Source organism: Setaria viridis, chromosome 2 (assembly GCF_005286985.2).
Source record: "Setaria viridis chromosome 2, Setaria_viridis_v4.0, whole genome shotgun sequence".
In the NCBI taxonomy this organism is placed as follows: domain Eukaryota; kingdom Viridiplantae; phylum Streptophyta; class Magnoliopsida; order Poales; family Poaceae; genus Setaria; species Setaria viridis.
In genome coordinates, this window is record NC_048264.2 from 24,963,278 (window position 1) to 24,974,208 (window position 10,931).

The 10,931-nt window shown below is 47.1% G+C and overlaps 1 protein-coding gene across 1 annotated transcript; it reads left to right on the plus strand.

The window, feature by feature from the left end:
• Positions 1–223: 223 nt before the first annotated feature.
• On the plus strand, positions 224–1,399 carry LOC117844190 (uncharacterized). Its single transcript, XM_034724948.1, has 2 exons — positions 224–543; positions 883–1,399. Exons 1-2 carry the CDS (start codon positions 224–226, stop codon positions 1,397–1,399), a joined length of 837 nt encoding a protein of 278 aa, XP_034580839.1.
• The last annotated feature ends 9,532 nt before the right edge of the window (positions 1,400–10,931 follow it).

Consider the following 10,931-nt stretch of genomic DNA (forward strand, 5'->3'; position numbering starts at 1 on the left):
AACACATGACTATCTTCGCAGTTCTCCATATCTTTGAAAACTATTGTTTAAAAATTCATTGTTTTCCTTAATGCTATTGTTAGTTGTCCAATTAATGAAAATCAGGACAATAGATTCACTCCAGGGTCTATAAAGACCCGATCTTGTTCATAGCATTCCATCCATTCTAACACTCCTCATTCATAGTTCATACTAGTCCACAGTTTTGTAGTACTCAAGCGCCATGAGCCCCAATTCGGAGCAGGTGTGGAGCGTCTCGGAGATCATGACGATGAAATCTCTCATTGCCAGGCACAACACCACCACCAACAACAACACTGATATTGTGGAAGAGCTACAAGCACGGTTCCCTTGGAAGGAGAAGCGTCAGGTAACCGACTTGTATGTTGACCTTGTGGTGGATATGATTGAAAGTGGCAATCAGGATGCGGCAGCAAGGAGCAGCCACATGATTAAAGACATTGCAACATCTGTGGAGGATCCAGGCATTGATAACCTCGACATGTTGTATGGTTATCTGATGGAGGAGACACGGAGCATGGGGCAAGTCGAGGAGGCACAAAGAAGGCAGACTGCGACACAAAACGAAAGGCCCAACACAAAGGGGTTTTGGACCATAGAGGAACACAGGTTATAAAATTTGATAATTTCTTTGAATTCTCTCACATACACATGAGTTTTGATCTTTTTATTTATTTTGGTAATGCTTGGCACATCTTTTATGTGAATTATTAGTTCATTTGAGCATGTTGTGTGATGTACTGAATATCATGAGGCGCTGAGATCTGTTTTTTTTGTCAGTTATATTTAGTGAATGGACACAAAAATCCGAATTCCTGTCTCACTGGTCCACCATGAATCCTAATTCCTACCTCATTGCAGGTTGTTCCTCCATGGTCTGCGTGTGTACGGCCGTGGTAACTGGAAGAGCATTTCCAAGTATTTTGTTACAACTAGGACACCAATGCAAGTCTCCAGCCATGCCCAGAAGTACTTTCTTAAGCTAGAGAACACTGCGAGGATGCAACAACGCTACAGCATCAATGATGTCAGTCTCTATGACACTGAGCCCTGGGTGCTGAACAATGCTTCAGGCAGGCAGCATGGGCTCACTGGGGGCACCTTCATCCCAAATGACCACAGCTCCGGTGATGAGCTCACTGACATGAACAACCTATCCGAAGTCCAATCACCATTGTTGTATCACGCCAACCAGGCAACCACCGGGAGCATAGAGGTGGATGCCTTTGCTGGTAGTCAGCAGCAGATAATAGGTGACACTAGTACTTCTGAGGTTCCAGTGATGGAGGGTGATGGGAGCCAGATGCCCTGGACTGGTGATCAGCATGCAGATTTTTTTCTTGCTTATGAGTGGATTTGGAACATGGACATGAAATAGTTTTTACATCTGCTATAGTATCCTAATATGCATGGCAACCAATTAGTGGTTCCTATATGTGATTGTTAAGTTATAGTACTGTGAACTGTCCTACACATGATATATAGTGATTGGGACTGAACAATTTTATTTGGATGAGACAGTGTGTGGAACTGTTATATGTATGTGTTTGCATTTTATTCAATTTCGGTTTTGCACCTGTGTACAATGTTTCATCATATATAAACTATATGTCTATCATTATAACAATGAGCATATGTATTTGGTATTTATATTTATTTAATTATGTATTCTCGCTAGTATCTGAATGTTTCATTTTACTTCTGCAATGGCTATCTCTGTGTCATTACTTCATCACCCGAACCGGATTACCAAAGAAAATAATATCGGAAGTACAAGCTTGTGATTTCATCGGCAGATGCCACGCTACTGGGGATTCCGTTTTCAGTACCGGTTCCAAACCCCCTTTAGTACTGGGTCAAATAACCGGCACTAAAGAGATCCATTTAGTACAGGTTGGTTGCGCCAAAAAAACAAAGCCTTGCATCGTGTGCAGTTTGTGGGGTTTGAACCCATGACCTCAAACCTTGCACAAGCCTTTCTTGCCATCCTACCTACGCAGCACATGTGATGGAGGTAGATACGCTTTCCTTTTGAAGTAACACCTATTGGACCTCTAGTATTGGGTCATAACACCACCCAGTCACTAGTAGAGAACTGACTTTCGATCCGCCCCCTTTTATCCCGGTTTAAAAGTGGCCCGGGACAAAAGGGGGTGCGCCGGGGTGCGGGAATTTGGAGGGGAGCATTAGTCCCGGTTGGTAATTGCAACCGGGACTAAAGGCCCCCCTTTAGTCCCGGTTGCAACGGCTAGCGGGGGGCCGTCGGTGGCGGGACCCTTTTATCCCGGTTGGATCCTCCAACCGGGACTAACTTCCAACCGGGACAAAAGGTGTTTCCTTTTGTCTCGGTTGGAGTTTTTAACCGGGATAAAAACTCATCCCCCACTATATCCCGAGACAGAGACTTTCTTCTTCCTCCAGCCCGAGCAGTCCAGCACATTGATAGAGAGCTGAGCTTCACCTACTCTCCGGTGGTGCCCAAGCAAGGGAGGTGCTGCCCGAAGTTTTTTCCCTCATTTTCGTGGGAATTTCACTCGGCCAACACAAGTAATGCGAAGGTTTGCTACTTCATCCTCGTGTTATGCTTTGATTTATTCTTTGGAGATGGAAAGATTATTTGCTACAATGTGATGATGAAGTAGAAAAATGGAGAGGTATTTTGAGCTAGAATGTGAGGGAGATTGATGTGTCATATATAGTATGCATTATTGCACTGGTTTAAATCCATATGCTACCTTGTCTAGACGGTTTATCTTATCAAATTCAATATGGTTTTTTAAATCCATATACTTGTTGAACTTGCATACCGTGTTCATTTCGGCGAGAATGTTCTCCGCCGAGCAGCAACGTATGTCAAGAAGGAGGTTCGATTCTACGAGAAAGAGTGGATACGGACATCGTGACCGTGTCCCCTTTTCCGTAGCATCTAACCTCTTTCATGACGAATACCGGTGCCGCCCAGTTGAGGACATCCTCGCGAGATGATCACGGTCTTCAAGTTGAACAACTTATGCAGTGTTTGGGACTTTAATTTAAATATGTGTATTTGGATCTTCATGTTGTATTGTACTATGTTGTTTGGATCTTTAATTGATTTTCACGTGTAATCCATTGTCAAGTGTAATCCATTTTCATGCGTAATACGATGCAGATGGACCGGCAATGGATGTATAATGCAGACAGGCGGAGCAAGGTGTTTATTGATGGCTTGCATTATTTTCTCGAAGTGGCAAAAGCGAACAAGCCAGAGAATGGGTTCGTATGTTGTCCATGCTTCCAATGCAATAACAGGAAGGAGTATTCAAAGGATTCCTGGGGGACTATTCACAGCCACTTGTTTAAATACGGTTTCATGCCTAACTATTTGGTTTGGACCAAGCACGGTGAACTAGGGGTTGTAATGGAAGATGGCGAGGAGGAGGAGGAAGATGACACCATTCCGGACTGGGTTGCAGGCCAAGCTTTTGCAGGAACTACAATGGGCGAGGCTGATGAAGATGAGTTTGCAGAAAATGACCCTACTGATGACCTTGGTCAGGTGATACGAGATGCATACAGAGATTGCGAAACTGAGAAGGAAGCAGCAAAGTTGCAGCGCATGATAGATGATCACCAAAAATTGTTGTACCCAGGTTGCCAGCAGGACCATAAAAAACTAGGTACGACACTAGAATTTGTGCAATGGAAGGCAAAAAATGGTGTGTCCGATAAGGCATTTCAGGGGATGTTGAACATTGTCAAGAAGATTCTCCCCGAGAATAATGAATTACCGTCCACAACATATGAAGCTAAACAGATTATTTGCCCTCTCGGATTGGATGTTCAGAAGATACACGCATGCCCTAATGACTGTATCCTCTATCGTGGTGATGAATACGAGAAATTGGATGCTTGTCCCGTCTACGAAGCCCTGCGGTATAAGATCAGGCGAGATGATCCTGGTGATGTCGAGGGGCAGTCTCCCAAGAAGAGAGTTCCCGCGAAGGTGATGTGGTATTTCCCTATAATACCACGCTTGAAGCGCTTGTTCAGGAACAAGGCGAATGCTAAGTTGATGCGATGGCACAAAGAAGACCGTAAGGAAGATGAGATGCTGAGACACCCCGCAGATGGGGCACAGTGGAGATCAATTGATAGAACATTCCCAGACTTTGAAAGTGAAGCAAGGAACATAAGGTTTGGTTTAAGCACTGATGGATTCAATCCATTCGGTGAGTTGAGTAGTGGTCATAGTACTTGGCCTGTGACCCTTTGTATGTTCAACCTTCCTCCTTGGCTGTGCATGAAGCGGAAGTTCATTATAATGCCGGTGCTTATCCAAGGCCCAAAACAACCCGGCAACGACATTGACGTGTACCTAAGGCCGTTGGTTGATGACCTTTTACAGCTCTGGAAGGAAGAAGGTGTACGTGTGTGGGATGAGGATAGACAAGAGATCTTTAATCTACGAGCACTGTTGTTCGTAACCATCAACGATTGGCCTGCATTGAGTAACCTTTCAGGACAGACAAATAAGGGATATCGGGCATGCACCCACTGTTTAGACGACACAGATAGCATGTACTTGAAGCACTGTAAGAAGGTCGTCTATATGGGTCATCGTCGATTTCTCCCTGCTCACCACCAGCTGAGAAAGAGAGGGATGCATTTCAAAGGGACGCCAGACCATCGTAAAAAACCTGCACACCGTAATGAAAAGCGTGTGTTCGAGATGATGAAGGATGTATATGTAGTCTTCGGAAAGGGACTTGGTAGCCAACCTGTTCCGAACGACGATAACGGACATGCACCCATGTGGAAGAAAAAGTCAATATTTTGGGAGCTACCTTATTGGGAAATCCTAGAGGTTCGCAACGCAATAGACATGATGCACCTGACGAAGAATCTTTGCGTGAACGTGCTAGGCTTCATGGGTGTTTATGGAACCTCAAAAGATACATTGGAAGCACGACAGGACCTGAAAGCCATGGGGCAACAAGATGACCTACATCCGGAAAAGAGAGATAATGGACAGCACTACTTACGTCCTGCCAGTTACACTCTCAGCAAGGAGGAGAAGGATAGCATGTTTGAATGCTTGAATAGTATGAAGGTCCCGTCTGGGTACTCCTCGAATATAAAGGGAATAATAAATATGAAACAAAAGAAGTTTACAAATCTCAAGGCTCATGATTGCCACATGTTGATGACCCAGTTGCTTCCGGTTGCACTGAGGGATGTTCTACCAGAAAATGTCCGGTTGCCGCTCGTAAAGCTATGCGCGTTTCTCAATGCGATTTCGCAGAAGGCAATCGATCCATCCAAGCTATCAAAGCTACAGAACGATGTGGTGCAATGTCTTGTCAGTTTTGAGTTGTTATTTCCACCATCCTTCTTCAATATTATGACGCACTTACTGGTTCACCTAGTAAAAGAGATTGGTATTCTCGGACCTGTATACCTGCACAATATGTGGCCTTTCGAGAGGTTCATGGCAGTCCTAAAAAACTATGTTCGTAATCGTGCCCGTCCAGAAGGAAGCATCGCCAGGGGATATGGAACAGAGGAGGTGATCGAGTTTTGTGTTGATTTTATTGATTCAATTGACTCGATTGGGGTTCCAACTTCACGCCACGAGGGGAGGCTCCGAGGAATGGGCACCCTTGGAAGGAAATCAAGTTTGAGCAATGATACTGATTTGTTCGACAAGGCACACTACACTGTTGTACAACAGTCATCCTTTGTGTCTCCGTATATCGAGCAGCACAGGCAGATGGTAGCTTCCAAAAACCCGACCAAATCCGATGCTTGGCTTACCCGTCATCACATGGAAACTTTTCCCTCATGGTTGCACCAACAACTTATGGGTAACTCTGAGATTCACCCACAGCTTGCCTGGTTAGCCAGGGGACCTGCTACCACAATCGTCAAATTCCAAGGCTATGAGATAAATGGTTACACATTTTACACGAGAGCCCAGGACCAGAAAAGCACGAACCAGAATAGTGGTGTCCGCATAGATGCCATGGATAGAAATAATAGCAAGGAGTCGTATTATGGTTTCATACAGGAGATATGGGAACTCGAATACGGACCGCTGTACATCCCTCTATTTCTTTGCAATTGGGTGAAGCTAACTGCCGTCACCAAAGATCAGTACGGAATGACAATAGTAGATCTGAGCAAGACCGGATACAGTGATGACCCATTCGTACTTGCCAATGATGTGCATCAGGTGTTCTATGTGAAGGACATGTGCAGCAAACCCAAGAGGAATCCAGAAGAGACATGGGAGCCAAAGTGCCACATAGTTCTTCCAGGTAAAAGAAAAATCGTGGGAGTCGAGGATAAAACAGACCAATCAGATGATTATGATCAGTTTGATGGCATGCCTCCATTCGCCGTTGAAGTTGATCCAAGCATCCTGCTATCCAAAGAAGAGGCTCCGTACTTACGCCGCGATCATGATCAAGGAACTTTCGTGAAGAAGAAATTTTACAACGTTGTATTGTAATGCGTTAACTGTACATGACCTTTGTGTATTAATTGATACAATTTGTAATTTACCCTATGTATGATTTCATGTGTTATTAAATTTGTTAGGTGAAGATTTTTTAGATATACATGAACATTGTTAACCACATACTAACATGGATTTTTCTGCGCATTCAAATAATTTAATTGAATAATTTATTGATCACAGCAATGCAGTAAAATAAATATTTTACAGGCTACATGAGTTGGTATAGAAATAATGATTACTTCATACTTATTGTCAATTTACTCGTTAATTAAATATATTTTTGCATGTACAAAATCTGAGAAGGTTTTGTTTTTCATCCTGGAATGCAGTGAAAAGGTAAAATAAAATCCATTTCCAAAAAACAGGCGGGAGAAGAAAAATAGGAAAAAAGACCTTTTGTCCCGGGTGCTAACAGCAACCGGGAAAAAAGGCCCCCCTTTTATCCCGGTTGCAAACGGCAACCGGGATAAAAGGGTACGTTTCGTCTCCCGCCCGAACGTACCCTTTTATCCCGGTTGCCGTTTGCAACCGGGATAAAAGGCCCCCCCCTTTTATCCCGGTTGGTGACGGGACCCGGGATAAAAGGGTGCGCTCCCAGCCCCACCTGGCGGGGGCACCCTTTTGTCCCGGGTCCCGTCACCAACCGGGATAAAAGGGGGGGCCTTTTATCCCGGTTGGTGACGGGACCCCAGATAAAAGGGTGCCCCGCCAGGTGGGGCTTGGAGTGCATCCTTTTATCCCGGGTCCCGTCACCAACCGGGATAAAAGGCCCCCCCTTTTATCCCGGTTGGTGACGGGACCCGGGACAAAAGGCTCTTTTGTCCCGGGTCCCATTACGAACCGGGATAAAAGGGGGGGGGGTTAAAAGGCACTGTACTCCCTTCTACCCCCCGCCAGTTCCACACTTAGCGAAAATTTCGCAAGTCCCGCGCTCTCCGCCGTCGCCGCCCGTCCGCCTCCCTCGCCGGCCGCCGCCGTTGTCGTCCCCCATTGCGCCGTCGAAGTCCCGCATTGCGCCGTCGTCGTCCCCCGGCCGGCCCTCCTCGATCCCCTCCTCGTCCGTCGACGGGCCCAGCGCTAGCCCCCGGCCACCTCGTCGCCGGCTGCATCGCCCCTCGTCGCCGGCTCCGGCTGCATCGCCCCTCGTCGCCCCTCGTCGCCGTCCCTTGTAGCCGCCGTCGTCGTCTTCGCCTCGGCCGCCGTCGTCCCGCCGTCGTCGTCTTCGTCCTCGTCGCCGCGCGCCCCGGCCGCCGCTGTCCCGCACGCCGCCCGGCCGCCGCCTCCCGCCGTCACGCCGCCCCGGCCGCCGCCGTCCCGCCGCCCCGGCCGCCGCCCCGCTCGCGAGAGGTCTGCCGCGCCGGCCGGTGCGCCGGGAGAGGGTTTTCTTTTAATTTTTAATTTTGTTTTTTTAGATGGAAATGTAATTTTGTTAAGTTAGATTTTTAGATTTCTAATTTTGTTAAGTTAGATTTTTAGATTTCTAATTTTGTTAAGTTAGATTTTTAGATTTCTAGTTAGTTTGTTAAGTTAGATTTCTAGTTAGCTTGTTAACTACCGTCCCGCCGTCGTGATCGCCGCCGTCCCGCCGAGTAGCTACCGTGAGAGCCGCCTTGTAGCCGTCGTGATCGCCGCCGAGTAGCCGCCGTGATCGCCGCCGTCCTGCCGCCCATCACAACGTAGTAGGCACCGCCCGTGGTTCCGGTGAACCGCCTCCGCTGTACCGCCGCCCTGACCGCCGCCGTCCCGCCTCCGCCGCCCTTATCGCCGCCGTAGAAATTCGTCGAAATTCGTCAAAATTCGTAGAAATTCGTAGAAATTTGTAGAAATTCATAGAAAATCGTAGAAATTTGTAGAAATTCATAGAAATTCGTAGAAATTTGTATAAATTCATAGAAATTCATAGAAATTCATAGAAATTCATAGAAATTTGTATAAATTCATAGAAATTCATAGAAATTTGTATAAATTCATAGAAATTCATAGAAATTTGTATAAATTCATAGAAATTTGTAGAAATTCATAGAAATTTGTATAAATTCATAGAAATTTGTATAAATATTCCGAACTTTGTACGATTCATGTTATTTTATGATTTCATTATATACATGTATGATTCCGGACTGTCATTATATACAATACATTAAGACGATTTCTATGACTGTCATGTATGATTCCATGTATGTTTCCAGCAATAGTTGAAATGGCAGACGATGAGACCGCAAGGTATATCATGGAGCAGATAATCGCTGGTGATGGTAGTGGCGACAACGTTCCACTATCATACACGGATGAAGAGGGCACCCAGGCGGACATGTTCCTCAACATGTCTGCCGATGGGAATGAAGAGCAACAGCCGCAGCAACAACTTGCCGTGGCGGAAGGTTCCGGCGAGGTATATACAACCATTCTTGTATTGTTTCACGCCACCGCTACTACTACGTACTAATTAACGAATCTTGAACTGTTAGCCCTCCGGATCGACACAAGGGCAGAAGACCCGAGGTCGTACAAAGGTGATGGAAGGGAGGCTTGTCATCACCGAAGTTACAGAAGAGGGCAAGCCGGTTGCTCCCGAGAAAGTAGCAAAGAAGTACGTTAGTCAAATCGGGGCAATCGTCCGGGACAACGTGCCTATCAGCATCAGAGAATGGAAGGGCAGAAGCGATAATCCGTACGCCCTTCCAGAGACAGAAAAGAATATGCTGTGGGAAGACGTGAAGAGACATTTTACATTCCCCGAAGGATATAGCGAGAAGGATGTCAAAGCGTGGACACTTAAGAAGATGGCTACTCAATTCCAGACATTCAAGAAGATGCTGGACACCCACTACATCAAGAAGGGCAAAACTCCAGACTTCAACGCGTGGCCCAAGTTGAGGGACCACTGGGATGCATTTGTTGAATACAAGAGGAGTAAAGAAGGTGTGAAAAAGATCACGACCAACGTTGCAAATGCTAGTCAGAAGGGCTACCACCATCATTTGGGGCGAGGTGGGTATGGCTCAGCAATTCCCAAGTGGAGAAAGATGGAACAAGATCTGATCGAACGGGGAATCATACCTGCAACTATTGAATGGCCCGAACGATCAAAGAACTGGTACTACGCTCATGGAGGCTCCCTAAGCCAAGAGGATGGGACGCTGATTTTCAATGACAGAATACGTGAGAAGGCTGAACATCTCATGAAGAACATTGAAGATTCCAAGGCTGGGAGGTTGAGGGTGGACCGAGAAAATGATGAGCTCACATTGGCCCTCGGTAATCCAGAGCACCCAGGACGTTGCCGGGGGTTCGGGGTGGTTCCGTGGAAGTTCGCTTTCCGAGGCGACAGCGCCTCTTACAGAAGCCGGAAGCGAAGAAAGGAACAGATGGAGGAGAGCTGGCGGTAGATGCTAGAACAAAGAATGATGGATGAAATCAATCGGCGGGTGGCCGACGCAGTTGCGGAGTTGGCGCAATCTGGAGCAATGCCGAATCCTCACACCGCCAGCCCTTCTCAACGCCTCGGGAGCAGTTGTGCTTCTACAGGGGTCCCCGATGCGCAGACGCCCAGGTTACCCGTGGAGGAGCAACGGTTCCCCGTGGATGACATCACACAATGGACCTCATGTGAGCTGCATGCACCGGTCGGCAACCTCACTATTAAGGTATACTTATACATAATATTTATGCAATCTTGTCAATTGATCCAGGCCTCGAGATCGGAGTTCAACTTGTTTACTTCTGCTATATGTACAGGTAGCGTACGGGAGTGCGTTACCAACGCTGGCAGGGCAGAGCAGTCATGGCATGGACATTCCAACAGGCTACGCTAGCGTCTGCGTCGAGCAAATAGTAGATGCCCAGTATGAAGGTCTAGAGCTCGACTTCCCGGGAGGCGACGGGGAAAAGATATTGGCAGATGCGCTTCATGGGATCATTCTATGGAAGAAACGCTACATCATTATTCCCCGCACGGAGCCATCTCCTCAGACCTCAAGACCGCTCCCCGTAGATCCCGAGCAGCGACCTTCTCCTCATACCTCGAGACCGGCATCTCCTGCTCCAGGACCGTCGCTTCCATCTATATCAAGGTCTCCATCTCCACCACATCCTGGTGCTGGGAGCGACGACGACAATAACAACACCCCTCCCCGATCACCGTCGCCGGCACCAAGAGCGGCCCCCTCGAAGGAACCTGCAGCACCACTCAAGAAGTCACGAGCACCGCCTCCCAAGCAAAGACAGCCTCGAAAGAAGAAAACAAAGGTCGACCCTGAAGTGGCTCGCAAGGAACGCTTTGAGGCAATGTCTCATGCGGAACAGTGGGCAGAAATCCAACGAGAGGCCAGTGAGTGGTTCAAGAAACAAGCCGAATTAAAAAAGGCAAGGGAGATGGAGCCACCGCCAGTAAGTCGGCGGGATTTAA